The sequence below is a fragment of the Solanum dulcamara genome, chromosome 3, assembly GCF_947179165.1.
Source record: "Solanum dulcamara chromosome 3, daSolDulc1.2, whole genome shotgun sequence".
NCBI lineage: Eukaryota > Viridiplantae > Streptophyta > Magnoliopsida > Solanales > Solanaceae > Solanum > Solanum dulcamara.
In genome coordinates, this window is record NC_077239.1 from 80,483,976 (window position 1) to 80,502,880 (window position 18,905).

The window sequence follows — 18,905 nt, forward strand, 5'->3', positions numbered from 1 at the left end:
AACAATCCTACACCGAATTATGAATTTTCTACCACGGCGCCGCGCAAAGCTGAAGGAACGAGCAAGGCAGATTTATAAGCTGAGTTTGAGGCAATATCTGTAATAATCCATGAGTCCTATGGCTGTGATTTTTACATTAATCCATAAGTCCTATGGCTGTGATTTTTACATATATTGTAGTGCTTGAAGTCTTATTTCCAACGAAACAAGAATCTCATGATTCCGACAATCCTACATCGAGTTATGAATTTTCTACCACGGCCATCCAAAGCTGCGAAACAGACATATCATATTTAGAAATCGACTTCAAAAATTAATTTAGTTTTGATATGAAATTTTGATATATGGCAGGAAATTAAGTTCCGTTTCTTTAGGATCAAGCGGCTCAAATTCCATTGCTCCTACATCAGGGAATCTTCTTGATCTGATATCGAGACCTTTTTTACTCCCTCATAACCCTGCAGAAAAGAGGAAAAAAGGATGGAGATGACGGAGACACGTAGCTTCACTTTGGCATGACGGATATCGAGAGCAGCACAATACTTCGACATGGCAGATATCGGTGACAATAGCACGAAGCTTTTACTTGCGTCCAAATTCTGTCTTGAATATCAATTTTCATTGTTAAGTAACATGTCAACACAGCTGCAACCAGAACCTGCAAACAAAAATAATTGGAGCCGACGTTAGCTCAACTGACTGCATGAAGCTCTTGATTCTGCTTGGGTGATCTTTGTCGATAGTACGCTGCAGCACAAGAGCAGTAATCTCATAGTTTTTCTTGGAGCCTGACGATTCAATATCGCATAATAGATATGAGCAGCAACATAGCAATCTTGTTCAACATGGTGGTGCCAATAGCATGAAGCTTCAATTAATGGTTAATTTCGATCTTTACGGACTTGAAACTTCTTATGCAGATGCAACCCTTCAATAGTGAAAGTAAGGGGTTAGATAGAAGAGAAGCCAACAACTTAATTAAAAAAACAAATACAGCGCAATGGAGTGTTTCAATTACTAAATTGGGAAACTACCATATCAGATTCTTTGTTCTAATGCCACCAGTTCGTCCGGCTAGCCAGACCAACGATCCGACTGAGAGGAAGAGAATTATAGAACCATACAGAGGCAAAGCTGATGATTAAAAAAATTGGGTACAATGCACCACTTTTTATAACTAACAGTCCGAACTTGAATTGAATTCTCGTCCAAAAAGAGTTCTTAACTAATCTTGGCATCAAGAGACCCAATCAAAGTGGAATTGCTATGTTAATTGATTTCCAAATTGTGTGAATTCAATTTCAGTGCAAAGTCTACGCAAACACATACACGTAAAAGGGAAAAGACTTGTTTTAAGTAGCCGTATGCCATTACTGTTGGAATTTTTGATGTGTCAAAGACAGATATTATAATTGCCAATACATATCAAAAAGGATTCAAATGAGAGTTTTGCTTAAATGTTAACTTGCAAGTGAAAGGAATTAAGTGTGTTGTCCTACGTGGAATACATAATAAGTTATAGTTGCTCTACATTTGAAAATGGACTTCTTTGCAAAGAAAGTGATCAAAGCTATTTCGGAATTGAAATGATCGCAACAAGTGTGAACACACATTACAAAGGGAAAAAGAAATGTGCCGTCTCTCCGTCTTCAGTTACTTCAAGCCTCGTCTCATTTCAATAAATCTACACTTGACAAGTCTTGAAATAGGGGGCATTGTAGACAAATAAGTTTTGTTAGATTTAATTCATCTCAAATTTGGATTAAATTCATAGTTTTGGATTGAATAATTATTTTGGACTGCACAATTTCTAAATAAGTCCATTTTATTTATTAAATTTAAGTCTGAGGTCCATTTCATCTTGAGACCCAAGCTCATGCCATATATCAAGATGACTTGGCATCTCAGTCAAGTTAAAGATCAACAAGAGGATGCCACGTGTTCAAATGATGTGGCGATTCTGATCAAACTTCAACAACCAATCAAAAAACAACCTTATCACATAGTAGTTGTGATAAGTTTGAAGAATTACCAATCAAAAGAAGGCAAAAGAGTTCATCTACATTTGGACTGTCTTCCTCCTACAACTATAAATAGGAGGGTTACATAATTTTCTTTGGACATTCTCCAAGCATTGGAGAAAAGTTACAATACCAACTACATAGTTTTTCTTTTCGAAGGAGTGGTCAACGGAGTTCTTCATGGAGATCGACTTGAAACGACGAAGTGCTTTCTGACATTCCCGGAGATCAAACGCATCTCAAGAAAGTCTACATCTTCCTACATTCGAGAAATACGCTAAATCAAGAGAACAACGGAATTGTACTCACAAAGATTCATCAATAAAATTACTTTTTCTTTTATTTATTTTGATTGCAGTTAATTTTCAGCACTACAAAAATTTATTGCAAACAGTCCTGTCTAATCACCTCCCACAATACTTTTTCGACCTACCTCTACATCTCCTCATACCCACAATATCTAACCTCTCACATATTCTCATTGGGACATCTGTGTATTTCATCTTCACATGTCCAAACCATCTCAGTCTTGCTTCCATCATCAGAATTGCTTTCTTTTATTTAAGTTGTACCTCTTTTAAACCGCCTTATGTAATTGTTAATTGATTAGCGGTTTTTTTACACAATTTTTAAAATTATTTTAGCCTCTTTTCCTACAATCATATACCTTTTTTCATCAGTAATAAGTTTGTATATACTGATGGTTTAGTGGACAATATAATTAAGCCACCATACACGAAATGACAATATTGAGTAACAAATGTAATAGCACTAAACAAAAAAATATGCACCCAGTGAAAAATGTAAAAGCACTACAAAAAGAAAACTAAGGTTACATAAAGAGATATAGTTAAAAAAAAAAGAAACTTAATAATCCTTTCTTTCCGTAAAGCTTGATCAAAATAAATAATTCTCTGTGAACAAATCAAATAGCATGATTGTTAAATCAATAGAAAACCCATTAAATCTTGTGGTAAGATGAAAAAACATGAACAAAATAGAAAAAATATGTAAAACCTAAATACAGAAACTTACTATGGTGTATAAACTTTACTTTTAATGATAGGAAAATGCCCAAATTACTTTTCTTCCGTGTCATTATTCAATTCAACACAAATTAAAATAAACACATTTGGAACTTATTAAGTGTTGTAGAGCATAGATTTTAAAAATTCACGAAATTGATTGCTCATCCTAAAATTCTAGTTTGAGGAAACAAATAAATCAAGGAACACAAAAGATTCCTATAAACGACAATTGCAGATAATGATTGGATACACTAATCTAGTGATACAGTAAAATTGATAAGTTCAACTCCACAATTCAATTTGCCTCTACAACATTTTATACTGTCAGTAATTTCAATTATAGAATGCCAAGACAAAGAATTGAAGGGAACAAAACATTGGACATCTAAGTATCAGGTTTATTAAAAAAAATAGAAGAGAAGTGAAGTGTTATTTTATTCCAGCACTTTTAGTTGACTAAATTTTTTTGAAATAGCGTATTCGACGAAGGTGTAATTTTTAAGAAGGGTATTTTAGTAATTTAATTTTTACGTTTAGGAGTTCATGCTTTTAAAGTAATAGATATAGATATGGATTGATAGATATATATCAAGAAAAGTTAGATTTTCAAAAAGTATATATTTATATATGAACTATTTTTTACAAAATTGACATAAAAATATATGATAAAATATTACTTTAAAGCACAAAGGTTATCACATGCGACATAAATAAAATTGATAAAGACTTGATAAATTTATATCCAAGTGTGCTCGTTTGACATGATGTTTCTTTTAAATTCTTTTTAAAAATTTTATAACACAATTCAATCAAAGTGAAATAATAATATGACTCATTTATTGTTAATTTTACATTCTGTTAATAACTCAAAAATAATTCATGTGATGATAGAATCGAAACAAAAACGCTACAGAAAAGCCAATAATAGTCCTTTATTGGATGAAGAGTAAGAAATGTTTTTTTTTAATTTTAAATATGATTTGATGAATTGGATTGAATGAATTGAGTTTAATTATATATATGTGGAACAATAAAAATAAAAATAGTGTAATATACTTAATTAAAATAAATAAATATTCCACGGTAGCTTATGTCAAGATTCAAGAGGAGTGTAATTTTAGACTTAAATTTAACATTAAAGGTATTTCATAATTATTTTTCAATTATAAATATTAAAATATTTATAAAAAATATAAAAATATTTTTTTATCAAATTTTAATTTAATCAAATATCCCTGAATGTGTTGAATACTGCAGTAATAACTCTCAATTTAGGTTTGTAGTCTTTTAATATGAAATAAAAGTCAACTTCGAACGCTAGAGGTATTACATCAAATATTTGTATTCGAGGCTATTCAGATACTTGTCATTGGGGTTATGTGAATCAGAGTGTACGCCTACACTATGTACACGGTGTTTATGAGACTATGTGGATCATGTTATATGTCTATAGTCCTATACTATTTGTACAATGCCTTCGAGGTTAGATTTCTGATCGATACAAATGGAAGCAAAAGCAAATTTAATTCAATATAAGTGAAATAAAGATATTTTTGAACTATTTTTAATATACTAAGAATATTTTGACAATTAATCCCGTAAATAAAAAAAAATATTTTCATAATTTTTGATGAAAAATAAAAATAGAAAAAAGAAAAAGAAAGTCAAAAAGGAATTTTCACAAAAAGGAAATTCCCAACCCTTTAACATTTCCTATTCCACCATTTCCAAACGAAGAGCAAAAAAGCAGAACCCAAATTCCCCATTTGAAGAAAACTGATCAAAGAAAGTGAAAATTCATTCAATTCAAACATACAAATCCCAAATTTCTTCAACTTCATAGTTTTTAACCCAAAACCCATCTTTTCCCTTTTCAAATCTCCTTGATTCTCAAACCCTAATTCAAAAAAAATGGGATTTTTGGAACCTTAATTTTCAAGATTTGGGGGAGGACCATGATGAGAAGTATATGGTGGTGGGAGAAAAATCATGATTTCCTACTACCCTTTTTGAGTTATTGTAAGATTCAATCAAAATCGAGTGGTTTAGTTGTGAATGGAATCAAAGAGAGTAGTTTTATCTGGGGAAATTCAGAATCAAAAAGACAAAAATTTGAAGACAATACAGTGGGAAGATTATGAACAGGAACTAGCTCGTTTGTGTAGCCTTACATCTGCTCTTAATGAAGCTAAGCAGAAGAAAGAATTGGTTCAGAAGAAACTAGAGTCCTTCATACAGGTACATTTTTGGGCTTTTTTCTTTTCAAAAAATCTTGGTCAGTAGAATTTTACTTTTATTTTATGTTTTTTGTTTGTTTCTGAAGTGCATTATACCTGTTTCCCTGTTTATACCAGTAGTAGTAGCACGTTTATTGGGACCTGTTGCTGGTGGGAGGTGGCTGGTATCCCTTCGAATTAGTAAGTTGTGCCAAAGCTTGCCCTGACACCACGATTTTAAAGAAAAAGTAGCACTTTTGTTACTCCTCATTATTTATTGTGCTTCAGTTATCACATTAGTAGTTCTTCTTGTTTAGTCTTAATAAGTGGTACAACTTGTTTCTCTTTGTCTATGGCCTCAATATTGGGTTGGTAAATTCCTGAAGGGAAATAAGGAGTAAGAGAACATGAGTAGACGACCATACTTTTAGGGCGTAGTCTCATCTCCCTTTCTTCTAACCATTTTGTGTGAGTAAATTCAGAGAAGTGGAATTAATAAGGTGTTCTTTTAATGCTTTTGACTTCTATGTTCTCATACTGTCTGTCCTTTCCTTATTTTTTGGGCTTTAATGAATTAGCCCGCTTGTTAGCGGGTGGCAATATGGTTCTCAGGTAGAAGCGGAGTCACTAAGTCGTTTGAATGAGCTTGATGAGATGAAAGAAAAACTGGAATCTAGAAAATTAGTGATGGGAAACATGTCTATGCATTCTAAAGTTGTCAAAGAGAAAGTCAAGAAGCAAGAGGAGCAGCTCAGTAATGACATCAGGTCACTTTTGGTTGCGGGGACTTCTCTTTCTGCAGCTAGCAAGCGCTTGCAGGTATGTTAGCATTTCAAAACTGTTTGTTCCTCCCTTTATATACATATATCTGCATCATCTTGCAGGTATCTTAGCATTTCAACACTGTTTGTTCCCCCCTTTATATACATATCTACATCATCTTCTATACATGTGTTCCATCTCAAAAGACTGTTTACTGACCCACTTTGTGTTATTTGCAACCCATAATGAGATTGAAAACTTTAGATGCATGAAAGTGGTATATGGTTAAGTTTTTATATGATACTGAAATAGCGAGACAATTGACATGAGGATTAACACCTACCAATTTATTCTTGTCAGTTGATAAAGCCTGTCTCCTGTGTGGCTTGTATTCTAGATCCTTCAAATTGTTTTGCTCAACTGGTTGTCTATCGAATTCCTAATTGTGCTTCTTTAAGCACTTTTAGCAGGATATATATATATATGAAATTTTCTATTGTTTTTGTGAAATGACACTTCTTTTTTTAAAGAAAAGTAACATATATATTATAAACAGGGAACTACACCAAAGGTCAGAACTGCAAACCCTACTACCTATCTTGTCGTAAGCATTCTAGAACACAAGAAATGTCCTCTACTTCTAAAGGATATTCATGCTTGCACCAAAACTAAAAGAGCACTAAACAGTTCATCCGAGTTTCTGGAAAGTACAGGATTTATCTTGAAAACACCTCTGGTTCCTCTCCCTCCAAATAGTCCACCATATGCAAGACTGATTACCCTCGCTGTTCCAACAAGCTAAGACTTCATGTATGTTCCTTGGCATGGTCCACCTAATACCTCTTAGATTGATGAGAATCTGGCATAGTTTATCAGCCACTTTATAGTGTAAGAAAAGATGATTTATTGTCTCAGCCTCGACTCTACAAAAAAAAGCATCTGGAGCACAGCTGAAGCCTCCTTTTCATTAGATTATCTTGAGTCAGAGTAGCCTGTTTATCCAATAACCATGTGAAGCCTGCTATGTTAAATGGGATTTTCACTTTCCATATCATCTTCCAAGGCCAGCCTCCAGGTTGTATGTGAAATAGGATTATCTGTGAAAAAAGGGTGATATTTTCTCTGATGTCTAGAGTAGTTAGTTGGCCTTGTCCTCTGGTTATTAAAAAAATTTAGTTGGCCTTGCCCTGCATTTACCTGGTTGTTGCTCTATTAGCTGGTAATAGAGTTTTCTTAATTATTTTTCTTCTGATGTATTACTCCTCTGAGTACTTCATGGGGCGATTGGTTATCTAAACCGCTGCTGGTTTCTGCCTATGTTTTACTCCTTTGAGCGGCGCTGTCCTGACAACTATTGGTTTTGTTATGCTTTTTTGCACATACTTTTATTTTTTTAAGTTCCTCCTCAAGCTGAAAGTTTTACATGTTCTCTGTTTTCCCTCTGTTTTTTGAGACTTCATATAACCAAAATCTCATTTTCTCCATGCAGGATGAAAGTAGGTCCCTAGCTGGAGAAAGGGGTTATGGGCAACTCAGAACCTTGCAGAGAGTATTCAGAACAAGACAACAGTATATGGTGTCTCAAGTTCACATGCTTTATCCTGTGAGGGTTGCAATTGAACAGGCACCTGAGCAAGAACTTGAATTTTTCAACAATAGTTCCAACTCAGGTAATGGATCTTATGATGACTTGTTTCATCAATATTTCCACGCGTGTGCTCTTGCATGAAAAATTTGAAAAAGGTTTGATTTCATGGCAGAGTTCATCAAAAGGTTTAGTTACTTTTGATACGACATTATCACACCTTTCACTTGTAAGAAATTGGAGTGCAGGTGTGATCAAGAAGCACTTCTTGGAGACAAAGATGTAAGAACTTGGTCTGTTCTTTTAGTCTCAAGCTTTAAGATCATTCTGACATGGCCATTAGTAGAGTGAATTTGAACGCCTAATGTATGGATTTCTAGGCAAAGTCCTCTGGTTTCCTCTTGCCTGGTACCTGGAATAGACTTGGGTTTTGTTGCTATATTAGTTGGACCAAGATTCTCCTTGATTCTTACAGTTAATGCATTATGCCAGGAAAATTGAAGACACACACTAGTGTTCCCACAAGAATCTATTCATTTCTCCTGAGAATAATTTCCTCATCAGTGCGGATCATTCCTGTTAGCTTTTTTTCATTCATTTATTATAAATAGAAATTTGAGTGGAGGTATAGTAGGGATTAAATAACTAATGGAGAAACTGTATTGAGAGAATAACCTTTTCTGGTGAACGTGTTATGTATAAATATGAAAAATACTGTACAGTAAAAATAGGCCTATTTATGAATTCATATTTTTCGTATTTGTCGTATTGAAAAATAAGCCTAAAAGAATCCTTTCTGTGTCTCATTGGATGTGCAATAACTCTAGTTTCATGTCCTAAAAGAATCCTTGCTTTGTCCTATCGGATGTAGCAGTCAATTTTCTTACGATGTCATCTTTGAAATAAGTACCTAAAGTTTTGTTTCATTTGGTTTCTTAGTATGGTTATGTGTGAGGATTCTATAGCTGATGACACCGATTAGCTAATGGTTAGAGTCTGGAAATTGTGTTGCCTTCCTGCCTAATACATCGATTATTTTGGTGGTAATAGTTTTTGTAGTTTAGATCATGAAATCATTTGTTAAAAATGTGAAGAAGCAAAGATTAGACAAGCCTATCTCAGTTTTCTTTTTGCCTTTTCAGGTAACTATACTGGGTCAAAACCTTTAGATCACGGATCCTTGACCATTGGGGGTCTACATTTAACCGTGTTCACGAAGATGAGTTTCTTTACTGATAAGAAGGAGGTTCAGAGGTCTGCAACTGCCCTGGGATATGTTGCACATGTGTGTTCTTTCTCTTTGCTTCACAGACTCTTCGTTTTAAATTGTATTTTTCCCATTTAGGCTGTTTTTAATCAATGTAATATTTCACTTCTTATTAGATGACTTGTAGAATTTAAATTCTCCACTTTTGCAGTTCCAAATTTCTACATAATAAAAAAGATTGTGCAAACATGTGCAGACAGATATCCACAGACAACTTAATGAAGTGTCAAATTTAGTTTTATTTTTTATCATGAAGGTGTCAAAGTCAGTTTTTGTCTTAAAACAATTGGGAAGTCAAGGTAGACATCCTATCTTGAGAGTTGGCTAATAAGCCAGGAACTTATCCTGTGGTAGTTCATCAGCATATGTCTTCTCTCTGTGTGTATTCATTTGCATTGAAGTCATTCTATTACTTTTTGTGGAATACACCAACGATAATTGTATTGATAAAAAAGGGGAAATTACCAGTGATGTGTTGTTTCCTTTGTGTCATTCTTCTGTTGATCGTTCGCTGCAATAATTTATTTGTCTGCTAGTGTATATTAATCTAGCTTAGCTATCTTCATGCAGGTGGTCACACTTATTGCATATTATTTACAAGTTCCTCTTCGTTATCCCTTGAGGTTTGGAGGATCTCGGTCATATGTCCGTGATTATGCACCTTCAATAGAGCCTTCATCATCTGATTTAACATTTAGTTCCTCAGTTTCCACAAATTCAAGGCCCGTGGAATTTCCTCTATTTTTAGAAGGCCAAGACTCAACACGAGCGGCTTATGCTGTTTTCTTGCTGAATAAGGTCTGCCTCTTTATCTTACCTCTGCATATCCAGCTCGGGCCTTGTAAGAGTGTATTGAAAATCCATGCTCCATGTACAATCTATTCAGACAACTTTATGATACAACATGTTCAATGGCATTGGATCTCTGATACCACTTGCATTTTTTTTTTTAATCTAGATATCTGTTTTTTAGAATGTCCATCTAAATATTAATCTTGGTACATTTGAGGAAATTGCCTTGAAGTTTAAGAAGAGAGTTTAACAGTCTCTTCCTTCCTTTCCCATTATTTCTGTCCAGTTTGATTCGAAGAGGTAAGGAAGCATTGAGGCATAGTATGTTATCCACTGCCAAGGAGATTTTTTTTTTTAAAATTCCAAGATACAAATGAAGCATTGAGTTGTAGTATGTTATCCACCACAGAGGAGAGACTAAGTTATGTGATCCTTCTAAGTTAACTTTGTTCTCCTGTTATAACGAGAAATAACAAGTTATGACACCATGAAGAAACTTAGAAAGACAGGTGGGGGCACTCCTCAGTACATAGGTTTTCTTATCGTATCCTTTTAATGTTTAAAATCTTTTGCAGGATTGCTCCTGATTAGCAAAATCTAATCTTTTGTTTCCCTTTGTTTTATCCATTTAATCACTTTCCCATGACAAAAATTTCTTATGTTAGTAGATGCTTGAAAATGTCTATGAGATCTTTCAGCTTCTTATACTTGACGCCCTTGTAGCTTATCGACTCTTGATACCTCCTTTCTTCTTGAGAAATGCTACTAGCCTCTCATGGACACTTCTCATCATGTTTATTTTTCCGTCCACCTCCTTTTGCTTAAGATATTGCCAATTAACCTTTGCTTTTTCTGCTTGTTTTAGCCTATCATTCCTACATTTTTTCTCTCGCCGGCTTTCATGTATGTGTTTCTTCTTCCCTACAAGTCATGACTTACCCTGCTTTCTATGCGCTCCAGCTGGATTTGCCCATTTTACCAAGTTGGGGCTGAGTTACCCTCGACTAGTGTATAAGGCAGTGATACTTGTAGTAGTGGGGGTAGAACTCAGAAAGCTAACCAAGGTTGTGTCTTTCCAATTGCCACTTCTTGTCATGTCTATATTTTCGATCGAGGAGGGGCCACCCTACCCACTAATGGACTATGAAGGGGAAATGGAAACTGACTGAAAAGCTGAAAGGCTTGACTGACTGTCATGCTTAACACATTGACATCTTTGTCCTTTTAGCCATGAAAAGGATGATAGATCGTCTTTGCTTTAGCATTTGATTATCGTAGCTTTAGTTGATTATCGTGGCCAGTAATCAAAATCTTCTCTCGTTTCTTTTGGATTTGGCATTTCGATCGAAATTAAGTTTGACAATTTAACATTTTTTTTTTGGTGTGCAGGATATAGAACAACTTCTGAATTATATTGGAGGCAGAAGTTTAGGGCCAAGACATGTACTAGCTAATTTGAAAGAACTTCTTAGGATAATACTTTCTCCAGAGTATATAGACACACGATTGTGAGATTTATGTAAATGTACATCATTGTTATTTTTGTGCAGGTGCTAAATTTTCACTTACAGCACCTTGCCATTCACATTTTTCTTTTGTCTAAATATTGTTTGAATCCTAAAAGAAAAAATTATGGTTTTGTTTGTTATACATTGATGTCTCTATTTTTTCCATTGATGCTACATCTCTGTAAGATGTCATAGTTTTTTTGATAAACTATGCTTATTTTCATTTAAACTTTTTACTTGAGCAAACGAATTCTCTTATACTGGGTAGACGTATTACTTTTTTTGTACTGGGATTGCAAATTCTAACACACTATATCATCGTAAAAATCATCAAAATTCCATCTACATGCTTTTCCATATTCCTTTTGCTCTATAATGTAAAACCCTTTGCTTTCGCGAACAAGCAACTTATTTACATCATCAAGAGACATAGAGCGACTTTGATAAATGTCTAACAAAATATGATTAATCGCATCAACTATTCGACATGAAGCCATGATAATATTTCAATAATTATTTTTTGGGAATGGTAGTAATTAGCAGACCTTGTAATAAACAAGTAGGGTAATTCAAAATTTTCTTTTACTGAAAATAAAAGTTTCCGTTTCCTTCTAAAACTCTTTTTTTTAAAAAAATAAAACATAAAAAAATTAAGATTAAATAAAATATAGTAAGTAATTATTTTCCAATTACTATTTATTCTTTCACCAAATTGATATTAGAATAATTTCAGAGTTTTTGAATATCTAAATTTTAATTTTAAAATATTGTTTTTTTTTTGAGTTGGTATATATATGGTCAAAAATTATTTTTGTGACTAAACCCTATCATAAACTCTAACGATTGTACTAAAACCCTAACATATAGCCATTGTTGTCCAATTATAATGGCAAATAAGAAATTAGACTTTGATGAAGTTACTTACATTCTTCCAAGCGATATCCTATTTCTCATACTTATTAAGGTACCTTTAGTTAAATCTTTGTTGCGTTTTAAATCTGTTTCTAAGTCGTGGAATATTATAATTTCTTTGGATGAATTCAAGAGAACTCATCGTGATCAATCCAAAGTATTGGGACGTGAAAAGCTATTGTTGCACAAAAGAAGTACTAATGAATTCGGGTTTGGAGACTTGGAAACTTCCCAGTTAGTTATAATGGCAAAGGAAGTGTTTCCTCCAGAATTATTCCGTAAAGCTATAGTACTCTTGTGCTCGTGTGATGGTTTGATTCTTTTAAAGAACCCTAAGGCCTACAAAACTTATGTTTTGTGGAATCCGTCAACAGGGGAATATCAAACTCTTGCATGCCCTTATTTTAATTACAAACGCAAAGTTCCAAATGCTTGTGGTATTTGTTATGATTCTAATGTCGATGATTACAAGGTTATATTGATTTATAAGTCGAGTTATGGTATTTATTCTTTGAAGAACGATTGTTGGACGAAGAAAATAAGTTCACTTGGTCATGTAGTATGCGTACTACCATGTTCCTTGTTCGAGGGAATTAGTACTAGAGGTTGTGTATTTTGGTCATACTACGACTATCTTGGAGATAGAAATTCTACAATCATATATTTTGACGGGAAGTCAGATGAACTAAAAGAGCTTCCAACACCAGATATTATAAGGGAGAACGAATTTTTTGGTTTGATGACTATTTTGAAAGGTTGTCTTAGTTTATATGGCGGCCATTCCCAGAGTCTAGTATTAGACATAAGGATTATGGAACAAAATGGATGGAAATTATTAATGAAAGTATGCAATTTGCCTACTATTTGCAAAAAATTTATAGATGATAAAGTTCTATTGTGTTGCACAAGAAATGGTGAAATTATCTTTCAAGGACCAACAACTTCTCGATTTCTTATATATGATCCTAGGCAACAATTACTTACTGAATCTCAAATATCAAAGAACAGGGATTTTTGCGTTATTTCAACATGTTTGGATAGTTTATATTTTCCAAGTCTCAAAGTCAAGAGGACGATAAAGAGAAAGAGATAAGTCCTCATTAGGATACCTGTTAAGTCTTTGTTTCGTTTTCAATTGGTTTCAAAACCATGGAATGCTATAATCTATAGTCTTGTGTTCATATGCTGGCTTGGTGTACAAAATTGAACATATGCAACTTGCCTACTATTTGCAAGAGTACTCTGATTCTGAGCCTGCTCTGTTTAGTGATGATTAATCTATAATTTGAAATATTTGATTTAATCTGATATGATTCGTATTGTTGATTTAAATATATGTTTGTTTTGATTGTTAGTTCAATTTTATATTGTATCGATATGACATAAGTATCTTTCAGTCAAAGCTTATGGTAATCCTTTGGGATTTCTTTCTTCATCGTGATAATCAGGCAACTTGCACACTTTAACTAATCTCATGGATACTTACTATCTCTCACAAGCAATATAGGTAACTCTAGAGGTAATTAATATAAGGCTAATGCTCGGGAGATTTCGCGCGTTTCAAAAGTTGTTTTTTTTCTTAAACTTTGTGGCTCGTCAAACTTTGAGGTGTGAGTGTGATATTATTGCCTTCAACAAAAAATTCATCAGTCTTGAGCCGTATCTATCAGACTGTAATTTTGTTAGGTGGAGAGTCAAACCCTCACTGATAAGGTGAAAATTTAGGTAACCAACCAACTGAACTACTAAGATTACCCTGTAATTTTGCTAGTTTTGCTAGTTTTTGAGTTGTGATTCTTTATTACTAGTATTTTATCATCCATCTTCCGTTCAAGTAAGCGTTTAGTTGAGCCTCTAAGGATGGAGAAAATCATGTTGGGAACGCTGTCCTTAGGAATAAATTCTACAATGCACAAACTTGAATTTAGTCGGAACCTAATGCAAGTACCAAACATAGGATGGAAAATCAAATAAAAGAAAAGCATATGGAGCTGAGACTTATGTTAATCCATCGTACCTTATTTTTCTTGTTTTAGATGAATGACAAACTTTTATAATTGCACAAATATTATCATATGTTTCAAATTATAAGTTTCAATTTTCTTAATTAATTTCTTAAAATCCATCCTCGTTCAAATATACTGAAAAAGAGTGAATATTAATTTTGTCGTTTTAAGTGTCGGATATTGAAACATTTAATCCACATCGATAAGTAAATTTTGCGGCATTTAAGTTGCATAATACAATGTTTATACAATGTCGTCGTATGTTGGTAAGTAAATTTCATGTGCATTGCTTCACATAAAAGAAGCTAATAACATGATTATATTCCACGATTATTTTTAAAAAAAACTTGGAGGTAAGGAAAAGAGGAAATGGGGAGAAAATAAAGAAACGTGTTGTACTTCAATTTAAAAAAGGAAAGATAAAGATTAGTGTAGTTTGTATTTGTGGTACCAAAGGAAAAAAAATCGTATAGGGTAATTAGTGCAAAAAAAGGAAATTATTATATATTGTGAGGAAAAAAGATTGATTCTTGGCTTAAATAAATTATAAGTGGAAAACAATATATATGTTGGCTTAAACCCTAACGATTGTATTAAAACCCTAACATAGCCATTGTTGTCCAATTACTTATTATAATGGCAAACAAGAAATTAGCCCTTGATGATGTTACTTACATTAATCTTCCAAGTGATATCCTATTTCTCATATTTATTAAGGTACTTTCAGTTAAATCCTGGTCTGTTTCTAAGTCGTGGAATGCTATAATCTCCGGCAATGAATTCAAGAGAACTCATCGTGATCAATCCAAAGCATTGGGTCGTGCAAAGCTATTGTTACACAAAATTAATAGTACTTATGAATTCGAGTTTAGAAACTTCCCAATTAGTTATGATGGGTAAGGAAATTTTTCCTCTAGAAAAATTCCGGAAAGCTGTAGTATTGTGCTCATTTGATTGTTTGGTTCTTTTAAAAAACCCTAGGGACTACAAAGATTATGTTTAGTGTAATCCGTGTACCGGAGAATTCAAACTCTTGTATGCCCTTATTTTAACTACAAAGACGAAGTTCCAAATGCTTGTGGGATTTGTTATGATTCTAGTGTCGATGATTACAAGGTTATATTGATTTATAAGTCGAGTTATGGTATTTATTCTTTGAAGAAGGATTGTTGGAGAAAGAAAACAAGTTCACTTAGTCATGTAGTACGGTAAGTTAGATGAACTGAAGGAGCTTCCAGCACCAGGTTTTGTAAGGGAGAACGACTTTTTTGGTTTGACTACTTTGAAAAGTTGTCTTAGTTTATATGGCGGAAATGCCCAGAGCCTAGTAATGGACATATGGATTATGGAACGAGATAGATGGAAGTATGCAGCTTGCCTAGTATTTGCAAAACATTTATAAAAGATAAAAGTTGTTAGTAAACTGTATTGTAAATATTAAAACAGTAACAACAACTAATGAAAGTAATAAAACACAGAATCTGAAAAATTAATGTAAGAACAAAATCGAGCCCACTGAATGCACAGTGTGTCCTTAAGGAAATTATTCCCCTCAACGTACCTGAGGTGAAAAGGCACCTGTTGGGAAAAGGTTTGCCTGTTGAGAAAAGTTGAAATTTGGTCCAAAAAGATTATCAATCAATAATATCAATTGACCGAATCCGAAGCCAAAACCGAGCGACGACGACGACGGTGCGAGGGGAGACCCTCTTCTTGACCCTTTAGCAATATGAAGGAGTGCTTCTACTTTTAAGTAGGAGACTTTTCCTTTCCACCACCTATGTGAGACTAAATCTTATTTAATAAAGCAAGAGAGAACAAATCATTTTTCTATCCACTTCTTTTCCCTTCAATTTTCCATTCAAACTATCAATTAAACCCAAGAATTCCCTACATGAATGGGGAATGCCTATAAGATAAAGGAATGCACGGATAAGTGTGTGATATACAAGCGAAGATTAATTGCATCTGGATAAGTAGGTTTTCCTTTGAACTTTCCATAGTGAACTTATATAAGATATACTCGATCAATCGATAGATGCGATATCTTTGAACCGTCGAACTTTGTTGTATAACTAGACAACATAAGTCACACAATTAATCATCAACCATCTATGGTTCTCACAGTTGTATTCGTTTCAGCCATGAACACCGCCTGGTTTCGTGAATGCATAGAGAATGGGCCTTTATCGTCATTCTCCTTGAAGCGGCTTATACTTCACATTCACATAAGTGATTTCTAAACGTGTAGTCCTATAGACACACTATCTAGTTATTTTCCGTCAGACTTAGATAATCATTAAAAAATCTTTAATGCTTTATTAACTCATTAAACCTTAAGGTTTTATCCTTTGTTTCTGAACATTGTCATCATCACGAGAATGAGTTGAGTTATTTGACAATGTTGAACCGCCAATCATAACTTTGTTTGATCTCTTTGAACCTAGTTCTTGGGATCTCCAGTCTACTAGGTAGAGTTACCGCCATGATGACTTGTCCTAGGCCTTAACCCCATTCCCCTCGATGATCTTTCAACAGCCTCTCTAGATAGGCCTTTTGTTAGTGGATCCGATACGTTATCTCTTGACTTTACGTAGTCAATAGTTATAACACAACTAGAGAGTAGTTGTCTAACAATATTGTGTCGCCGTCGAATGTGACACGATTTTCCTTTATACATAACGCTTCCTGTCCTCCCTATTGCCGCTTGGATATCACAATGTATACATATGGGTGCCAAAGGTTTGGGCCAAAATGGAATATCTTCCAAAAAATTTTGGAGCCATTCAACTTCTTCACCAGCCTTGTCTAAAGCTATAAATTCAGACTCCATTGTAGAGCGGGCGATGCATGTCTGTTTTGATGATTTCCAAGACACTGCTCCTCCATTAATGGTGAAAACATATCCACTTGTGGATTTAACTTCAGATGATCCGGTGATCCAATTTGCATCACTATATCCCTCAATTACTACGGGATATTTATTATAATACAAAGCATAGTTTTAAGTGTGTTTCAAATACCCCAAGACTCGTTTCATTGCCATCCAATGAGTTTGATTGGGATTATTCGTGAATCGACTCAACTTGCTAATAGCACATGCTATATCTAGTCGTGTACAATTCATAATATACATCAAACTTCCCAAAACTCGTGCATAGTCCAATTGTGAGTCACTTTTACCTTCATTCTTTTGAAGTGCAAAACTTATATCAATTGGAGTTTTTGCAACATTAAAATTTAAATACTTGAAATTATCAAGAATGGTTTCAATATAATGTGATTGTGATAATGCTAGATCTTGTGGAGTTTTATGGATCCTAATTCCTAAGATCAAGTCAGCAACCCCTAAGTCTTTCATGCCAAATTTGCTAGCAAGCATACGCTTCGTAGCATTTACATCGGCAATGTCTTTACTCATTATCAACATGTCATCAACATATAAACAAACAATGACTTCATGATTTGGAATATTTTTAATGTAAACACATTTGTCACACTCATTAATCTTAAATCCATTTGCCAACATTGTTTGGTCAAATTTTGCATGCCATTGTTTAGGTGCTTGTTTAAGTCCATAAAGTGACTTAACAAGTTTGTACACTTTCCTTTCTTTAACTGTAACTACGAAACCCTCAAGTTGTTCTATGCAAATTTCTTCCTCCTATTCTCCATTTAAAAAAGTCGTCTTAACATCCATTTGATAGATTTCAAGACCATATACAGCTGCAAGTGCCACTAACACCCGAATAGATGTTATCCTTGTTACCGGCGAGTATGTGTCAAAGTAATCAAGGCCTTCTTTTTATCTATAACCTTTAACCACAAGTCTTGCCTTATATTTATCAATAGTGCCATCAACTTTCATTTTCCTTTTAAAAATCCATTTTGATCCTAAAGGTTTATTTCCAGGAGGAAGATCAACCAATTCCCATGTATGGTTATTCAAAATTGAATGAATCTCACTATTGATTGCCTTTTTCCAAAATGTTGAATCAGAAGAAGACATTGCAGCTTTAAATGTTTGAGGCTCATTTTCAAGCAAAAATATCACAAAATCTGGTCCAAAGGAAGTAGACATCCTTTGACGTTTACTACGCCTTGGATCCTCTTCGGTTGGTTTACTTTCCTTTGGTTCTTCGCGCGGTCGTTTAGATCTTTCATTTGAGGACTCACATTTGATTTTTTACGGATAAATATTTTCAAAGAAGAATTCAGCATTATCTGACTCAATTACCGTATTAACATAAATTTCAGGATTGTCCGATTTGTGAACCAAAAATCGACAAGCTTTGCTGTTTGTAGCATAGCCAATAAAAACACAATCCACGGTCTTTGATCTGATTTTTACCCTTTTGAGCAAAGGAACTTGGAACTTTGCTAAACACCCCACACTTTGAAATATTTCAAGTTGGGTTTTCTTCCTTTCCATAGTTCATATGGAATAGATTGTGTTTTGCTGTGAGACAATCTGTTGAGTATTCGATTAGCTGTAAGGATAGCTTCCCCCACAAGTTCTGCGGTAAATCGGAACTTATTAATAGAACATTCATCATTTCTTTTAATGTTTGATTTTTTCTTTCCGCAATTTCATTTGATTGTGGTGTGTAAGGGGCAGTAGTTTGATGAATAATTTATTTACACTATCAAGTACTCCCCCAATCTCAATTTATATGACACCCTTTCATTTTAGTCAATAACAATGCTTGTTATATTTTTCATTTACACATCCTTTTAAAAAAATTATTAATTGGGAGGGGTATGTGACTATTCTACCCTTATTTATGTTTTAAGATATAATTTATTCT

General features: G+C 33.9%; 1 protein-coding gene across 2 annotated transcripts; it reads left to right on the forward strand.

Moving 5' to 3' along the window:
- Positions 1-4,747: 4,747 nt before the first annotated feature.
- LOC129883261 (vacuolar protein sorting 38) lies at positions 4,748-11,321 on the forward strand. Of its 2 annotated transcripts, none has more exons than XM_055957887.1 (6): positions 4,748-5,287; positions 5,878-6,084; positions 7,517-7,697; positions 8,755-8,897; positions 9,450-9,677; positions 11,061-11,321. In XM_055957887.1, exons 1-6 carry the CDS (start codon positions 5,105-5,107, stop codon positions 11,181-11,183), a joined length of 1,065 nt encoding a protein of 354 aa, XP_055813862.1. In that variant the 5' UTR covers positions 4,748-5,104; the 3' UTR covers positions 11,184-11,321. The 2 variants fall into 2 exon arrangements, with proteins under 2 accessions (XP_055813862.1, XP_055813863.1); XM_055957888.1 differs by having other exon boundaries at positions 5,197-5,287; positions 5,856-6,084.
- Positions 11,322-18,905: the final 7,584 nt, after the last annotated feature.